The sequence below is a fragment of the Trachurus japonicus genome, chromosome 22 (assembly GCF_045865225.1).
Source record: "Trachurus japonicus isolate A0001 chromosome 22, Traja_1.0".
NCBI classification, from domain to species: domain Eukaryota; kingdom Metazoa; phylum Chordata; class Actinopteri; order Carangiformes; family Carangidae; genus Trachurus; species Trachurus japonicus.
Window position 1 is genome coordinate 18199207 of NC_140928.1, and position 19953 is coordinate 18219159.

The 19953-nt window shown below is 42.6% G+C and overlaps 1 protein-coding gene across 1 annotated transcript; it reads right to left on the minus strand.

The window, feature by feature from the left end:
• Window positions 1–6404: 6404 nt before the first annotated feature.
• Window positions 6405–13047, minus strand: osr1 (odd-skipped related transcription factor 1). Its single transcript, XM_085768343.1, has 3 exons — window positions 12668–13047; window positions 8080–8776; window positions 6405–6990 (listed from the first exon to the last, which is right to left on the minus strand). Exons 2-3 carry the CDS (start codon window positions 8748–8750, stop codon window positions 6858–6860), a joined length of 804 nt encoding a protein of 267 aa, XP_085624469.1. The 5' UTR covers window positions 8751–8776; window positions 12668–13047; the 3' UTR covers window positions 6405–6857.
• Window positions 13048–19953: the final 6906 nt, after the last annotated feature.

Genomic DNA, 19953 nt, shown 5'->3' on the forward strand with positions numbered 1-19953 from the left:
CTGTCTTCATACACAGAGTTTACTCTGATGTGAACAAGATACACAGGTTTATGTAAATATAACAGTAAATATTACAAACAGCCTTAGGGTCAAAGTCATGAGGGTTCAGGTCTGGGTCCTGGCTTACAGTGAATGGGAGGGGACTGGGGTCTGCACGCATCTTCAGAGAGGAAGCCAACACACACACACACACACACACACACACACACACACACGACACTACACTTTGTTGTATAAAGACAATACCATTCTGTTTAACAGAGTAAATGCACCATATAGCTTATCGAAGCAAACCAGTCATTTATTATCTGTGAATGTTGTCTATTGATCTTGTGTCTGTCTATATCGATTGATATTTTTAATATATTTTTTTATTGATCTTTTGCCCCTTGGGATCAAGGTGAATTGAATTGAATTGAATTGAATTGAATTGAACTGAACTGAATTGAATTGAGTGAGAATGACATCAGTCCAAATAGTCATTCTTGTTTTGTTTTTTAATGCATAGTTAAATTAGTAGATTATAGAACTGAATAATACAGAAAATACTGATATATAACATAAATTATATAGATAATTCTGTTGATAATGATAATGATAATACTGCATCTCCATGCAATACTGCATCTCCATGCAGGGTAGTGGGGGGGGGGGGCTCTAACATAGAGCAAGGCCCGTCAAAGGGCCACATAGAGACAAACAATGCACACACACTGCCATTCACATGTCGGTGTGCTCATGAGTGTTAAATATGATTTGTCTTATTTTCATGACTGTGGACATTAAAATGTGATTACTACTAATGTCACAGAGCTGAGAGGCTGAGGCCTCCGCTGGGCCGACCTCATACTGTGCGTACAGGGCCTCACGTTTGGGGCCACATTTTGAGCAATTTGTGCAAATTTGAAATTTCACAACAGATGCACTGCATAATATGAGGCCAGCTAAGGGCACCAAGTCAGTAGGAGGCAACGGGAGCTGTGATCTGACACCACACAAGTCACTGAAATTATCGACAACAATCAACATCTGACCAATCAGTGGTCAGAGGCTGCAGGTGAAGAGTCACCAGTCTGGAGCAACAAGGAAAAAATCAAAACAAGAAGAAGCTCTCTCTTCACTTGAAGGTGGGAATGTTGTTGAAATAAAAATGTAAAACTTTGTCAGCATAAGCTCCATAGAAAATTAAAATTAAAATAAACAAATAATCGAGGGCGGCCCTGGTTAACAGTGTAATACAAATGAGCAGACTGTTGCCTGTTTAAGGCAGGAAGACTGCCTCACCTTCCTGTCCTGTGTGTGGTAAAAGGAAGAAAAGATGAGGTGATGGAGCCAAATACTCTTGAATACCACCATGCTATTTAATGCTAAATCTCACGTTTCCCAACTGGGATACTGGCAGACATACAGAACAACCACAGAGCCTCTACTGCACTGATTATGAAAGAATATAGTCATATTTTACATCTGATTAAACAGCAGAAGCTGGACTACAACGTGTAAAAACCATGTTTATATGACAACTATATGACCAAACACAGCCCAAACACTACTCAAACAACTAGACATCAAACTTCATGAAGCACCTCTGTGTGGACCCAGTCGCCACATTTCTGGCTCGTATACTATACTGTACATTATGCAAAACACATGAGCAACCGCTCATCTGAAAGAGCCCCGGCTACAAAGATTGGGACGTTACATAGCAACCGCGGCTAACACAGAAGCTACACAGAAGCACGGCAGAGAGAGAAGCCAAAAACCAGCAAAGTCCAGCAAACACAGACACTGCTTGGCCAAAACTTGGTTGTAGGCTACATTTCCTCTTACCTTTGCTGTTTTGCCGTGAAAAGTTTGTTTTATGGGTAAATTATAGATCCATGGGGTAAATCCACAATATAGTTGAACTTTGACAGGTGTTACATCTAAATCGGTCCAGACGGGCTTTAGGAGCGGGAAACCTTTTGTGACCACCGCACACAACAGCCTGCGCGTGAATTCTGCTGATTCTGATTGGCTCATGAGAAGACTTCTAATTCTGATTGGCTGCCAATACTGTCAATGACATCCACGTGGGTATAGCCTCATTTTATTGGCTCTAACGGTTCGAATGAATGAATCAACCACTCCGCTGCAGAGATATAATTGTGTGAAAATAAAGATTAAACAATGGTTTATAGTGGCAGGTGGTTCCAAGCTGTGCCAAAAATGGACATTTTGGAAAGTTCGCCTGAATATTAAATAGTAAAATCTAATTTATTTTGTACTGCTTCACTTTATCAGAATCAACCACTGCAGAGATAATGTTCATACACTGTACAATCATTTGATAGAGGTTTTGAGCTTTAGCAGCATCATTCTGAAGGACACTCATCCAAAATATGATTATTTTTTGGGGGGCGAACATTAAATTTATTAAATTTTTCTTAATCTTCATACTCTTCATCAGTAACACTACTGAAATTTACACATCTCAGCAATTTCTCTCTTTTTTTCCTTTACTATGACACCAAAAGTATTCACATAGACCTTGTGTTGCAGAGATATAGCCCACTCATTTTATTTTGGATATACAATTTTCGAGAAAAGGCCTAGATAATACGCTTGGTTTCTATCACGTTAACACACAACCACCGACACACACACACACCGACACACACACTCACCAGTAGAGGCAGCTGTGGCATCATGCCTGTGTAACTGCAGCAGGGTGAAGAGGCCACTGACCACGTGGAAGTGATTTTCATCGAGACCTGCGCTCACCTTCCTGGCCCGCTCTGATCCTGTTCTGTGACTGTCAGAGAGGGGGGGGGGAGGGGGGGACTCTTCCTTCCCCTCTCCTCCCCCGCTGGAGGAAGCCTGCGGGGGAACAGCTGGTCCCCGTCGGCTGTGTGTCTGTCAGTTCACCGTGCGTCCATCCTGCCACCCTCCAGCTCACCCAGAAACCCTGGAAACCATAAACGTGTCAGTGGGCCGGAGCAGCGTCTACTGTGTGAAGCGCTGCCCTCTACCAGCCCCTCCTAAATCATTCAGTTAGGACAGTAGCAGTGAAGGACATTTCCCCCAGGCCCAGAGGACACAGAGGTAAAGCCAAGGCCAGGGGGAGGTCGTTACCTCGGGGCTCAGAGTTTACAGTGACTAACCACTGTGACAGGCAGCAGTTAGCTACTCCTCTATTATTATTATTATTATATTGTTATTATTACTTTATTCTTTAGTTTTAATTTATTTTATTTTTTGGTGAAAGAGGTTGTTGGCCGCTAATACACTCCTGGTTTGTTTTTGGAACAGCTGTGACCCTCAGAGCTGAGTTCAACATGACACTGACTCACCTGCTGAGCTTTTACAGGACAACTACTGTACAACAATGAGGACGTTACAGCCTTAAAGGGATAGTTCAACATTTTTGGCAAATTGGCCCATTGCCATAATCCCTATAGTCATAGTAGTAGGTTCATTACCTTTAATTGTCGGTGCAAGCTGTTTTTAGAACGGCGGAGCAGAGCCGTGAGCTGCTCAGAGCTACGCTACGGAGGCTAATGGGATTTCTTGGTTTCCCTCATCAAACTCATCAAATACACAATCCAACAACTCCAAAACGCTCTGGTGGACAAGTTGTGACCTGCACATTCACCACGCTATGAGATAATAACAGAACGCAGACAGTTGTTTTCGAGGCAGTTGTTGGATTATGCTCTACAGTGTCCATAATGTGAGCAACACTTATGCCTGGGGCTGGATTAGCCAAGAGACTTTAGACATAACAAACAGTCAGACCTCTGACCTCCTTTTATTCCTGCACAAAACCTTTGTATTGTGGAAATATTCAACAGTTACAAGGATGTTTTATGGGTAACTCCCTGTTTGTGGCAGGCAGTCACCCACCTGTCACTCAATTCCGAAAAAAGCATTAAGCCTTAATATAATATAAGTGTGGGGCGCAGTGTGAGGCAGTGGGTTGCACAGGTGCTCTATATGCAGAGGTTACAGTCCTCGCTGCAGTCGGTCCCAGTTCGAAACCTGCATTGGGCGGCCCTTTACTGCATGTCATTCCCCTTCTCTCTGCCTCCCCATTGTCTGTCTTTATCAACAACAACAAAAAAAAGCCCAAAAATATACTTATAAGTGTGTTATGTAAAAAGCATCCCTGTATGTACAGTTATCATGAAGGAGGAAATTAGCTAAAGTGACCAAAACTGTTTTTGTACAGGCCTGCAAACAGGTTTATTTCTGCTGTAAAGTTGGACATAAGGACTGACTCAATGTTGGAGCCAGACTCTAATGGTCACTAGTGGAACTGCGGGTTTTAATACACTTTTGTGTACACAAACACAGAGAGATAGAGAGCGATAGAGAGAGAGGGGTGAACTTTAATCAACCTTGGGTGGGGAAGGGGGGGTCTACATAAACCTGATCATTAGGGGACTAACAGTCTCAGTCTGTGGTTCAGAGTGACACAATCTGGTACAATGTGTGGTACTCTAATAATATTCTATCAAACCCAGTCATGACCCTTAGAACGTGACCACTTTTCCCCCCAGCAGCCTTGGACTTGCCCCCCAGTGAGTGGTAGCAGACTCCGTGTCTCCTCTCTGTAGCTCAGGTCTGATCCTGGTGCAGGAGGTTGAGAAGAAGTGTCCCTCCTGCCACAAACAAGACTCCTGTCACGTACACCACTGCCTGCCATCTGAAGCTGCCCCAGCTGTGTGTGTGTGTGTGTGTGTGTGTGTGTGTGTGTGTGTGTGTGTGTGTCCGTGTCCCTGGCTTCTCAGGGAGTTGCTGACAGACTGATGAGTTCCTGACTGCAAGAGAAACGGTGAGCAACAGGCCGGCCATCTGTCCAGCCCTTCTCCTTCCCTTGGACCGGGAGCCTCCTGCATGACGCACTAAAAATGCCAACACACATACACACTCCACCCCAAATCACACACACACACACACACACACACACACACACACACACACAACACTTCCATTTCCACTTTCATTTAATGTCTATGACTTGAATCTTAAATCGCTTCAGTGATTCTCTCAGACTGTTATTGTTATTTTGCCTCAGTGAGGTCATTGAGCGCTGTTGATTCACAATGCAACAGAAAGTGTTGGAATAATCACAGGAGGCTCCGTGGTCACTAATAAGAATCATAATAGAGTTCATGAAAGTGGTTCAGCAACCTGGTGGAATTTCACAAGGCTTAGAAAGATAATATACATGTGAAATATACTGTATGTGTAACTGTCCTGTACATGTCTTTGACCTGAACGGTGTCTTCATCTAAACCATCAACTTAGCTTTTACAACCTGGACTTCATTCCAACAAGGTTGTTGATTTCATCCTAACCAATAGTAGTTCTGATCCACTTGTCTTTTTTTTATAGGTAATATACCAACTGTTACACTTCCACTTTAAAAGCCTTCTCTCTCTCTCTATATATATATATATATATATTCATTACTATAGGTAGTTCAAGTGAGACAGCAAATCAAGAACAGAGAGAACGGTAACAACACTCAGCAAAGGGCCTTCAGTTTCAAATTCTGGTCAGTGTGATCTGGGACTGAGCCACATGTTGGGCTGGGTGAGCCACTGCAGTACTCTTAGATCTAGCTGTTTTAGCCAATAACAGACCCAAACCCAACCTCCCACCTATCTGTAAAAAGTCTTTAACCAGTTATGTGAATATTTGGATACAATGTACTTCCATCATAGACAGATACAGTTCTGGTTAAGGTGATGTCCTCATTGCCAAAATATGGACTTGTCTCTATACTTGTCCTTCTGATCTTTGTGCTGCATTTGAAAGAATTAACCACAGGATCTTGTTGCAGAGAAACATATGTATGTGTGTATGTATGTGAAGACATAAAGACTTGGATGATCTGTATAACTGAAGTTATTTTTGACCAGCATGACCTTTCCCTCACACATGAAACAAGTCTCTAGGACAGCCTTCTTCCACCTGCGTTATTGTGAAAATCAGAAACATCCTGTCTCTACAGGATGTTGAGTTTTCAACATGTTACCACAGGGCTGCTGTAATTCTTTATTATCAGGATGTCCCAATCACCAATAACTCAGTGCAGAGTCTCTAGCTGTATGAAATCACTCTTCAAACTGTCCGCTTTGATAGGGCTTATAGTGAGGGCTGGCTCTGATGAGACCTCAACTAGCTCTTTGTCACTGAGCTTTAACTCTCCACACATTCATATCATATCACATATTCCTGCTGGTGTGATCCAATCTCTACCTGTCCCAGCAGCTGCAGTAGCTCCACGTTACAGTGAATATCCCTGTATCCAGAGATCTGTACTGGTCCAAACTGGAAGAGGAGCTCACCCCATCATCATCAGGCCTGATGACCCCTCCCTCCACCCCCCATAGCAACAATTCACAGCCAAGCAGTTACAGTAAAATACTTTATTTAGGAATGATTATTCATTTTGAAATTAACTTTTAGAAATCCAGTGATATATGTAAATAATCAATAATCAGGTTAAAGTGCAAAAATACATTTTTTGATATAATGCATCTGTATGAAAATATCATTGGAATGTGAAAGGAAGAAAAACGTTAACATGGCTTTGATCTTTTAAAAAGTCCCTTTAATAAAAATCTTTGGATTAGAAGCTTCTGAGCAGCCACAAGGTTTTGAAGGTCCGTTCAAAGTCCACACGTCCCTCAGGCTCTCTGATGACTGAGCTCACACACCGCTCCGCTAAGTCTCATTCCTCTTCTTTCAGTAAAATGTTTGATCCTTGAGTTCATGTAGAAACAGCTGAAATAAAAAGTCTTTGGTTGTTGTCTTTGGTCCTGGTTTTCCAGTGTCCCTGTCCCGTCCCTGCTGTGGGGGGTGGATCACTTGATTTTGGCTGGCTTCAGTTCCTTGACTTGCATGTGTAATGTTTTGTGGACGGCCAGAGTCCTGGACTGACAGAAGCCCTTCCCACACTCCTGACATTTGAAGGGCTTTTCTTTGGAGTGGATGTACCTGCAGCAGGACCACAGCACAACAGCAGCTATTAGTTCAGATTTCAGATTTCAATATCATCAATGACCCTTCAGGTCCTTTTATTACCCACAAAAGTCTGAGTCTCTGTGATGTGACATAGATGTGTGATTGGTTGAGAATAAGAACTACATGGTGGTTGGCTCAGCAGAGGCCTGATCTCTACTGTGTCTGTTGGAGACTCAGTCCAGACCTCATCTAGACCATGTTCTCCTCCAGGTTTCACTAGTGTCTGTGTTAAGTCTCAACGGCCCCAACCTCAATGATGTGACTTCAGGAAGCTGAGCAGTTTGATATTTTAGTTAGTGATGGTGGAAAAGGAAAGACACAAAGACACAAATCAGCTCAGAGAGACAGGAGCTGTGGTGCGGACGTGAGAGTGGAAAATGTCTCAGCTTAAGTTTTTGAAACTGTTTGATAAACAGAGGAAGAGTGACCGAGAGACTGAGGGAGAAAGAAGAATTGGAGAGTTTTGAATCAGGCTGAATACACACACACACACACACACACACACACACAAAAAAGCTGTGTCTTGTAGTTACATAATGTATGTATATGCTAAAACCTTTCTCCACTGCTCATCCAAACTGTCAATACAGGCTGGAGAGTAACTGTATTCCACATGTATATAGTAACTACACTGACTATGCATGTGACCTCCAGTCAGAACTGAACCTGTCCTGTGTGTGAGGATGGAGCCGCCCACATTAAACACACTACCCGACCCCTGGGGGGGCTCAGTGGTTGACTGGTTACAGCTTGTCCCATATGGGTTTAGTCTGCCCCAAAGCACTCAGTCACTGGTTCGACGATCTTTGCTGCATGTCGTTCCCCTAGTGAGTATCCCTACTTTCCTGCCTCTCTTCACTGTCCAATCAAATAAAGGCTTAATATTCCCCCCAAAAAATGTAAAACCATCCCTCCTGTGCAGACATGGTCACAGCCTGAAAAGACCATCACTACCTCATAGATCAGTCGAGGTGCAGAGAGGCAGCACTGAGTAAGAGAGAGCAGAAACTGACAAAGCACCACACCTTAGCAAACACAATACTGATAAGGTCCTGTCCTTACCTGTGGTCCCGGAGGTGGTCTTGTCTTCTGAAGGCCTTGTGGCAGATATCACAGGTGTATGGCCTCTCATCCGTGTGCGTCCTCTCGTGGATCAGAAGGTTGTAGGACTTGGTAAAATGGCGGCCGCAGAACTTGCAGACGAACTCTTTCTTGGTCTTGGAGGGCAGTCGGCCTCGGCTGGACTTTCGCTCCGGGGAGGAGAGTTTGGTCACGTCCAGAAGGCACCCGAGGCCGACGGAGGAGGAGGAGTGGTGAGACGACGCCTGCGCCGCGGCAGCGCCCGACATGCTCAGGTCCTCCGCCTTCAGGTAATCGTCCTGGGTGGCCGCCGCTGCCAGGTTGGCAAAGTCAAAGCGAGGCTTGTTCTTGGAGCTCTGCAGCAGCTCCGAGGAGCCCTGCTTGGGTTGCAGCAGGTGAGGGAATATAGGGATGGAGGCCATGGAGGAGAACTGGGCCGGCAGCTTGGAGAGGGTGCAGCGGGGCAGAGCCAGCGGCGGGTAGCCCAGGGTCCACTGGTGGAGGTGGATGGCGTGCAGGGCGCTGAAGCTGTAGACGCTGTGGAAGTGGTCGGCCGGCAGCTGGAGGCCGGTGGAGCTCTGCAGGAGGGAGTAGTTGGCCAGCTGGAGGGAGGGGTGCAGGGGGACTGGGGCTGGTAGAGTCTTGCTGCCCATGGCTGCTACACAAAGTCCAGCAGGTTCTGGAGGAGACACAAACATGCAGCTGATTATAATGTTCTCTACTCTAAGTTTACCATAGGTGAAGTGTTTGAGGACTGACAGAATGATCGGAGAGGTTTCGCCTCACACTGAGAAAATAAACAACATTCTCTCTACAACATGTCATCACTTCATTACAACTGGAAAAGATCCATCCGGCAGACGGGAGTTGGGTTCTGCTTGTGTAACACAGCAGGATTAGCAGTGGATGAAAGGTTGAGAGGTCTCAGGTGGGTCATGGTGGATCCACATAGATTGGTGTTGTAGCTTCAGCTGCTAAAGGTAAAAAGGTAAAGCACTGAAACCCATCAACATGTTTGATACTGAGATGACACTTTGTTCATCATCAACAGGTCATTGTCTGAACTGCAGGTCTGTTAAGACTCATTCCTGTAATGAGATGTAAACTATCTTTTTTTCATCGATTTTATTCATTTCAAGTCAAAAAGAGGTGAAAATCACCTTTAATAAGATGTTGCCCTGTCTTTTCTGTACTTCCTCCTCTCTAACATACTTTCTGTACCAATCTACTTCTGCTACTTCTGCTACTATGTATATAGTATATATACACTTAAATGACATATAAGCATATATACGTGGTGCATGAGTCAACACCACACATAACAGTTGGCAGCATGAACACACACACACACAGTGGAGTTGTGTTTCCTGTACATGCCCGGGGCTGTCGAGGCAGAGACAGAAATACCTGTGAGCTGTTAAATCAGGTTTGATTAGACAGAACAACAATAGACAATAAAGTATCTTTGTCTGAGGGAGATGATGACTGACTGGAGCCACATGCCCCGCCCCTCATCATGTCAAACGGCAGCCTCTGTGCCGACCCACACGTGTGCGTTTCAGTTTTAAACTCCACATACTTTTAAAAACATTAATACAATAAGAATATCATTCACCAGAATACGACCCGTTCTCTACACAACAGTTAAAGAACAAAACTTTAAATCTTTTTAATTGCTGCTAAAATGGTATGATATATGATATACACATCTGCCCATAAAGTTGGAATTTTTACCTCTTCTCATGATTCTGACAATGTGATTTACTCTTGATAAATAAAGTGTATATCTTCTCAAAACTTTCTTGATCAATCTCTTCCAAACTCGTCACTGTGATAATAACCACAATTAACTTTTATAATTGGAATAAAAGGAGAAATTCCAACTTTATGGGCAACTGTGTATACATATATTTGAGTATATATATAAATATACATACATATATACTGATATTAAACAGTGATACGTTAAATACTCCTGAATTCAGAGCTTTTCCAGGTAATTTTTTTTATTTAGTATTTTCAGTCTCTTCTTCCTCATATCATTGTAGTATCTAATTTCCAAGTTGTCATTACTTTTCCTCCAGTATGCAATTCAATGAAACACATCCTGTAATTATAATGTTTATAATGTTCCCTCCTATTCTTCGACTGGTTTCCATTGTCTACGTATGATCATGACTATCTGAGCAGATTCAAAAGTTTTCACTGAGCCTGTGTCAGGCTGTGAAGATTAAAAAAAAACCTCCTCAGAGTTCAGACTGTCCTGCTTGTGTTTAGCTTCCAGTTTTGACATTTCTTGGACATGATACACCATGTGAAATGTTGCAGTTTGTGTTTTAAAAGGAGCCAATGTTTTATCATAATCAATATTATTAATATTATCTGATCTATTCCAGAAATTTCAGAGGAGTCAGCACTGAAGGAAAATCTGGTTCTTCCAAACGCAGGGAGAAGTGGATTTAAGTTGACAAAGAATTCTGTCACTTCACTCAAAACTGTGAAGCGAGTCATTTCATCAGAATAATAAACTTAACACGAGTCAGATGCAGACAGAGTTTTACACTTGATTCTTGCTGTAGACATTTAAATAAACACAATAAATAGGAGAAATGAAAGGTCTGATGTGCAGCCAGAGCAGCTCAGTGAACTCCGCTCTCTGTAATGAGCAGCTCCTACAGCTCTAACAGCCCCCTGTGGTCTGCCTCCTCTGATCATGACGCAGAAGTAATTGACTTTTACTTAGGAGGTCATTAGAGGAGATAAGTGGTGAGCTGCTGAGCCTTCCTCACCTTTAACCCTTTGATGTCTGCATACCAGGGGCCTCAGACACTCACAGACATGTGGCCCTCTCGGCTCAGGTGAAAGACACTTTCACCTCCCTGTAAACGTGATCAGTCTGGGTGTAGTACGCACACACACACACACACACACACACATTATAATGGATGTGGAATGGGACTGTTCTTCTGCCGAACTGAGCGGGTCCAAACTACAAGATTCACACACAGGTCTGGTTCCAGTAACTGTAAATCTGAAAGGCTAATTCAAGCCAGTGCGGGAAAGTTTTTAAAGTAATATAATATATGATCATGCAGTAAAACCAGCTGATGTGCCGCTGGTTATAACAAATTCATAAACTTTCACAGATTTTCTGACCTTGAGGATCTGAGTTGTCAGATCAACTGAGTGAGTTTCTCTTTTGCAGAGAGTAGAAATGAAAGTTTCACACCAGAGGAATAAAAGTTTTCAGCACATCTCAGATACAACAAATAAAAATGAATTAGTAAAGAGAAGAGAAAAGTCCAAGCGACAATCAGCAGCATTGTAAAAGCTGAGAAAACACTGACTATGACGACTATCGTCTCCTTATTTAAAGAAATTGATCATTATTTTAATCTGTGGTGCTGAACGAGCGGTTATAAAATCTGTTTGACAACACACTGAGCCATTAACTATACACTTGGATGGAGACCTGTGAGGGAGCCGGAACTTATCTAATGTACTATTCAACTACAAACATTTTATTTATCACAGAGTCTCTTTGGATTTAAGTGTATAATGTAAATGTTATACTGTATAAAGAAGCTGACACCGTTAACACATTTATACTCAAATATAAAAATTCTATAGGGGTGGAACCTATGTACAAGCCAACTGGCTTCGTTCCCTCCTTGCACCATTGAAATTTGTGTGCTAAATAAATAATCTCTAAACTCTAAACTCTAAAAGGCGAATGTTTAATTAATATCGTAGTCAAATCTTGCAGGACATTTACTTGTATCTCTGTGGAGTTTAACTGGAGTGAGGGATCTGAACCTTCTTCACACTGAAACCTACTGATGAATGTTTAAACTGACTTTCCTCTCTCACACTTTCCCATGTGCATGCACGGCCCGTTGTGTGGACGCCTCCACTGAGAGCTGGGGTGATGAGAAAAGGCCTGAGTATGGTGTGAATGCATATGAGTCAGGCCTTTTCTTTGTTTTGGTCCAGGACTTTGTTAATTAGTGAAACATGGAGGAAGACTGTCAGGGGAATTAAAGTGTCAGCGCTCCAGAGAATCATTCATGTTCAATGAGTAGCATTTAAATCTTTGTTTCACACTCAGTGACTTGAGACTGATAAGAGCAGAGACCTGAGACCTGCAGGTCTGAAACCATCAGAATGAAAAAGTAAAAATCCCTCAGAACTGTGTTTGGGGTTTGTTATATGGAAACTGTTTGTAAGAAGGTTCAGTGCTTAAAAACCAACATCACTCTTGTTTCTTTATCATCTGATTATTTGTGTAATTACTAAATATAATTTAACATGTGGACATGATGGATAATACTGAGGATCATTTAAATGCACAACTTTAGAGAAGTGAACTTTAAACACCTGTCGAACCTAAATCATCAACGTCTGTTTTTCTAAATGAATATTTATTTAACTGCGCCTCATTTGTTACTTCATAAAAAGTGGATTTTTTTTTTTTTTAAATGAAATCTAACCACGCATAAAGTGCTGCTTCCCACAGGCTGGGGTTTAAGGCAAAGCAATCTAAAGGCTGCTTAAAGATCAGAGGACTCACCGGTGTGTTTAAAAAGTCCTGAGCTGGGGCTGAAGCCGTGGAGCAGCCTCGTTCAGCGGGTGGATGAGTTGGTGAGAGGCCGGAGCGACATCCTCCGCTGCTGCGTCTCTCTCTCTCCTCCTGAACCCTGATGTGATGGGATATGGGATGTGCGGTGTGCGGTGCGCGGAGCAGCTGTGTTGTCCGGACGCCTCTGCGCTCCAGTGGTTCGCGCTCTCAGCTGCCACCGCCTCTTTATTGCACTGCAGAGTCCGACTCCTGCTGGCGCGTCACTCCGCCAGCCCATACACACCGCAGCATCACACACCAGCATCGCTGCTATATGATCCTGTGCAGTCTCATGTGGTAATGCCTCGTTCTGCTGCTTGACGCGCGCGCGCTGGACACGTGAAGCGGCAGGCCTCCATAAGCCTCCTTGAAACAAATCACAGCTGATTATTTATTTTGAAACGTGGGAATCTGAGCCGAGGACTGCAGCTCTGTCTGTTGTGGACTGGTTTCTGACTGCAGGTCTCAGACCTGGGCTCTGACAGACACCTCAGTCTGAGCTGAAAACTTCAAGGTCTGACAGCTCACATCTGCAAAAACCTTCACGCCAGACCTGTAGCCTCTTAATGGCGATGATAGATTGAAATAAGAAGAATTAATGGCAGCAGCTTCAGACTCTGTGGTTTTATGATCATTAACTCTATTTGTATGGTTTTACTGTATATTATGATTAACTACTGTATTAGTGCAGGGGGTTGACTGTCAGCCAGTCTGTAAACATGATAGAGAGAATTATCTCCAAACATTTATTTAATGTATTTTTTTAGCTCACCTAGTCTTTATAAGAACCAATATTGATACTAAATATTGATTACATAAATAAAATATGGTAAATGAGGGTGCAAAAACACGTCTGATCCCCAGGTCAATTATATTTTATTCTATTTTTTTTAAGTATATTTTTGGGCTTTTATTACCTTTTTAATTGATAGTGCAGTCGAGAGAGAGACAGGAAATGGGGAGGCAGAGAGTGGGGGAATGACACGCAGGAAAGGGCCGTCAGACGCGGGACTCGAACCGGGGCCACAGTCTATGGCCTCAACATGGGGCGGCAGCTCTACCCAGGTCAATTATATTTTATGTATCACCAACACCAGAACCAATATTATACTACTAATAATAATAATAATAATAATAATAATCACGATTTTGATTATATGAAGTGGATAAATTGTTGACTGCAGTGTGAGTCTGTGTCAGTGAACTGGAGGATAGTTAAATGTTAAAGGGGATTTACCAAACCGGGTCTTCAGACTCTTTAGGATCAAGTGGCCAGATTCAAGTAAAGAAGAATTATTAGTTTCTTAATCAATCTATGATAAATATAGTAATTCATAAACTAAATTTAAGTAACTCTGTGTGTTAACATGAGAATGTGTGAAGGACAGGTCTGTAGTGTGATGTCCCTGTGTGGTGAAGTGAACACAATCTGCCCCCTGCTGGACAATCTGTTTTTAGTTGTCTTGTCTTTCCATTCACCTGGACCTTATGTTGCAGTGTAAAACTAACAGAAATGTTTGAGTATTGGAGGAAACTAAGAAGGATTACGGTGTCTCCATGGCGGTGCCCTGCTGATGCCCTGTGAGGAACTTGGCTGTGTTCATGTTGTGGGGCCGTGGCAGTTTTATGAGTGTAACTACAGCAGTCCATCAGAGAGGGTGACAGAGGCCTCAGGTCTGTGGAACACACACTGTCTCACTGCACTACACATATCAGAAACCCAGAGCACGCACCCCCCACCCCACCCAACACCCCATCCCCATGATCAGGGCAATTTTATATTTCAACACATCTCCAACAAAGAAAAGATAGATAGATAGATAGATAGATAGATAGATAGATAGATAGATAGATAGATAGATAGATAGATAGATAAATAGATAAATAGATAGATAGATAGATAGATAGATAGATAGATAGATAGATAGATAGATAGATAGATAGATAGATAGATAGATAGATAGATAGATATACTCATTCTGAATGTCAAGTGTCAGCATGGTGAATCATATCATCTCACCTCCTTTTAAATCAGAACCCAACTGCTTAATAAAGAAGATAGTCCTCACAATGAATATGCATCAGTGATCCCTGTGACCTACTCATAGTCAATATACATTCTCTCTATATATTTTAATAAACTAAGAGTCTTTTAAAAGTGGTACCTCATAAAACAAGGGTATCAAATGACTAAGCCTTTAACATTGGTGTGTATCACATCTCATTTACTTGAATCTGCCAACAGCTGATGCAGCACTTTCTCAGAAGACATCATAGGAAATTACTTTCACATAGAATACAAGATTCAGAGTAACACCAGTGATTCCATCATCTCAAGGCTGCTAAGTCCTGACTGTGCTGTACAGAGTGTACTCAGGCCCTTGACTCTGCTACACATGAAACACACAAACACAAGTTGATCAGGTTTGTACTAAAAGTCAAGTTTAGTTAAAGTTATGAACAGCCTTGGTTGGTTGGAATGAGCTGGGGACACTGGTAAGGACATTCTGCTGGGGAGCACGGGCATCTGTTTGTTAAAAAGACGTAAGGATGCACAGGTATTCACACACATGTGGATTTTACCAGTGTTTTTCACCAGGAAATGGTTGCTGGACATACCCACTGAGTCCACTGTATCAGACAGACTGGAAAACAGAGCAGAGCACACAGGAGTTAGAAGCCATGAACAGCTCGCTTCAGCTCCCCCCTCTGGATGCCATACCTGTGGCTCATGGGGTCTTCCACATGTCTGAAAGGGAAAGTGAAGGGATGACGATGAATCTCACAGTGAACACCAGGGTTCAAATGAACTGCTTTTGACTAAGACTAGAAAAGCAAAATATGCAGTTTTTTTTTTTTTTGTTGTTGGTTTTTTTTTTGTTTCGGTTTTTTGTCTGAATTATAAAAGCTTGTCATTTACCAGAAAACAGAGACACAGAGGCACAGTGCAACATGTTGGTCTTATAGCTAAACTATATTAAACATCTCTGTTTCCAGTGGATGAGGGAGGAGAGATGCATATACAGCATTGGGAGGCTTCTCCACGCTGCTTGCAGCTATTTATACCACAGACAAGGTGGTCTTAATTAAATTGCCAGATATTGTGATCAGTAAATAACAAAATGGAATCTAAAGTTTACATTCCATCCATATAATGTGAAATGTTTGACATAGTAGAAAATAATCTCAGTTCAGTCAGTGATTTCTGACTGGTTGTAGTCTGTGGTGTGTCCTCATACTTTTGGCCTTGTTAGGCTATGCAGGCTAGATACATCATGTTAAGTTATTAATATTTTCAGTGGATGGGTTGGGTGATAGGACTTCAGGACTGCAGACTTTGGATTTGAGGATGTCTTTCCATTCTTTCCTCTGGTCACAGTCCAGAAACATGAAAACGATAACATTTTGAAATGAACATTATTTGCCATGTGTTAAATGTAATTAACTTGCAATGCCAGTGCAATAAGCAGCTGCTTTTACAAACAATATGATCCTACCAAGTCTCTCAAGTGATGACGGATGGCTCCAAGTATGCACAGAGACATTCTTGGTTTATGCAGCAGCCCTAGAGGACCATATTCCTGCAGAAAACATTCCAGAGGAGCTACACATCACTAATAGGTCCAGAAGAGCCTCCACCCACATTCTGTCTCTATCTCTGACTTTAAATCCTCTTCCATCGCTACAGTAACACTGCTTTCTGCTGTGTCTCAAACAGCGCAGCAGGATCGGTGAGTGTGGTGCTATCAACAGCTGAGGAGATCATGTGCAGGTCATCCCCCTCCTGGCCAGCCATCTCTTACATGTCAGTGGTTTCAGAAACACAGAGCTCAGTCCAGTCTCTCGATGATGTCCAGATAAAAAACTGAGAGGTCCAGGAAAGGGATCGTGGCATTCTCTCTGTGTGCATCTAAGCTAAAGACAACCTCTGCAAAAATTTTGAGTCTGTTATTTTACATTTCCTGTTAATACAGACAAGCCAGTGGCAAAAGAAATTGGCTGGACAAAGCTTAGAAAAGTACACACTTGGTCCCACAGTTCACTCACTAGGAGGAGCTCTCCATAGACAACTGTCAAAAAAAGTGTGCTGTGGCACAGACCAGTAATGTTGAAATAAAACCGTTGGGAACCAGCAGGGTTTTCTGCAGCTATCAGCTTTGAATGTTCCATTTATGGATACAAGTTGTGCTCCAATTCAGAGACGCAGCCCTTAAAGGCGTGGTGGCCCTTTGTGGCTGATGAAAACCGCAGAGGTCAAACCAAAATGGTCTATGGAGAATTTACATGGTGTATCAACAGCTGTGACCATTGCATTGCGTTGAAGCTCTGCTCTGTTTAGCAACATGCTCTTTTTCTTCACACAAACTTTAGGTTTAAAAAAAAAAGGAACTATGCAAGATGTTTTACCTGAATTAAACAGTTTCTGAGTAGCTGTGATGGTTAAATTACTTGTTAATGGGGATAACGGAGGCTCTCTGCCGTCCACCGAACATCTCCTGGCTGGAAACCAGCCTTGCAAGATCAGCACCTCCAACCTGACAACACAACGCTACTGCTCAGATTCTAACTGTGGTGATGAGGTCTTGGTCTTGGTTACAGTGATGTTAGAAAGTAAAGCACATTTTGCTCTGTGCCTCCATGCTCCATGCGTGACCACGGGCCTACTTATTCAGGGGGCTTTCCACTAGCACATATCTTTGTAGTAGTCTCTTTTTCACCTGCGGTACCGTGCCACTGGTAAATGAGGTCTGTGGTGAGGACATTGTGGAAAAGGAGATGTTTTCTAACCGCTTTGGGAGAGGTCTGCAGCTTGTGGTTAACCTTGGACCTGGGGGACAGAGTTCTCTTCAGCAGCTACTGGTTTCTCCCTCTCCTTTCCTTCTTCTTGCAACTCTTTCCAGGTGGAACAGAAATACTTTATTTTCTACGGTCTTCACATTTCCTCAAAAAGAAAAGAAACACACAGGTTAAATTCCACCATTGCAGTTTTATGCATATTTTGCTTTAGATCTGTGTAAACTTATATTACATACAGTGTATATTGCTCTGTGCCACTGACTGCACTGTGTGTTTTTTTCCTTCCCCAAGTTCAATTTTTTTTCCTCTTCAAGGATCTGCATGTCAGTAAGCACCACAGTGCCCTGGCCTTTCTACTGCACTTAGCAGCACATTATTATCTGGTGAAGTGTAATATATAGAGTCAATATCAAAGTAATTTTAGAATATACAACATTGGCAAGACTGTGAATGGATAAAATATATATATAAAAAAACATTTTCTTTACTTTACTTTACTGAGCGTTTATTTTTGCTATAAGACTATGAACATTAAAACGAGCTTTGAGCCTTTACCTTATGGTTGAATGCACCCAGGATACTCACTAAAAAGTTGTAATTAACTCTGATACCTGACAATATCTAAACATCATAGACTTATTCAAACAGTGAAGTATGTTACGCTGGCATGGGTCAGTGCTACAAATGATTTTTTTTTTAAAGATTCAGACATTCCTTATCGGGGTGATGAAGAGATGAAAGACATTAACCTGAATGGGTCACAGAATCAAGTGAAAGAGTTTAGACCTTAATCAGTCTGCAGTGAGACAAACAGTCTTCAAATGGACGTGACTCATCAACTGTGTGGCCACTCCACAGAAGTAGAAGACGCCCAGCTACGAGGACACCAACGGCTCAACTCAGCTCAGAGGAACAGCTACAGTCTGGAAGGAATCAGTTGAGCTGGTTCATGAATCTCTGTTTTCTATTTGTGAATTTACCACACACGCATCATGAAGCATATAGTGTGATGTGAGTGCTTTAGGTTTGTCAAAGAGCACCTTTACACTCCACAGGGCTCAACTCGCTGTCACTGAAGGGAACATGAATTCTGTGTATTCTAGTACGAGACACAGGGAGGCGCAGGGACTGGAGTTGAACAGAACAATATTTACTGGAGGGTTAAGTAGGATTTAGGTTGTCAGGTGAATCAGTGTGGTATCAGAAGTGAAGCAGGTGTTATACCAGACTGTTGAGGAGAAGAAGAGCTGAGCCGAAGGACAAAGGTCTTGATTTACTGGTTGAACCTCATTCAGATGGAAGTAGCTGAAATGAGTTTCCTCTGACTGAGTCTCTGGGCTCAGCTGAACACATGGCGTGTTATATGCATCTGTGGTGGAAGTTAACATGGGCAGCTGGCATGGACATGCCACACATCCAGCTGCTGCTCGTTCACATCAGCGAGAGCAGCCAAGGAATTCTGGGAGGTAAACAAATCTGCAGTCCACTGGCCGAAGAATAAAGATGGGATGGTTAGTTTTGAATTATTGGAAATGAATAGGAAGTTGATGTGGGTGTGTGTGTTTTTTTCATGTATTAGATTTATTATTGATTTTAATGGGCAGAATGACCTTGTCTCACTTTGCTGTCAGTACTGCATTCTTATTTTCAGTTTTATCAGTAGATCCTATTTGAACATGTTCACCACCACAGTCAGGCTTCTTACTGAGGTACAGTAAATCTTTCTTTACCAGAGAGGACTCCAGCAGATGGACACTCTATGTCTTGAAGGGCACGAGAGACTAGTTACATTCCTGATGTACAGCAGAAAGACTTGTAGGTTGTTGTAGTAAGATCCAAGACACTTGGCCACCTCCACCACCTAACTTCCTGTAGCTGTTGAGTTTCACTTCAGTTAAGATATAAACACCTTTTACATTTTCTGCAGAATCATCTCACTCTCTTGTCTTGTGTTTTTCTGCCAAGCCTTCCAGTTTTACCTGGTTTTCGACTCAAGCCTGCCTGTTTATGGGACCCTGATCCCCTGCCTGACCCCAAGAGATTTGTTTGTGACTGTGGCTTCAATAAATTGAAAGTTCACATTAGCTGTGTTTTTCTGAGGTCTACGCTTTGTCCTGTGCAGACCGTGTTGACTGGAACACATCATTAGTAAATGAAGTTCTAGCCTAGGGTGGAGAGCCTGCTGCGAGCCTCCTCAAAGCATGGCTGCAGCTGATTACTCACTGGGAATTCTCCACAGACTAGACATTTACAAATGATCCAACAGTTGGATACTTTTATTTTGTGAGATGAAGGCTGCATTTGTTGGCTGTGTTTGAAGCAGCCTTGGAAATGGGATGGCCTTCAAATGCAGCCTCCAAAGGATGTGCAGCGTGAACAGAGGCACAGTTTTCTCATTGTTGGGTTCAAATTGAGCTACATACATACACCTTATAGTTAGA

Coding starts and splice junctions, on each gene's coding strand:
- osr1 (XM_085768343.1), bottom strand. CDS start 8,750: ATGGGCAGCAAGACTCTACCAGCCCCAGTCCCCCTGCACCCCTCCCTC. Junction 6,991..8,079: donor GACCACCTCCGGGACCACAG/GTAAGGACAGGA, acceptor GTCCTGCTGCAG/GTACATCCACTCCAAAGAAA.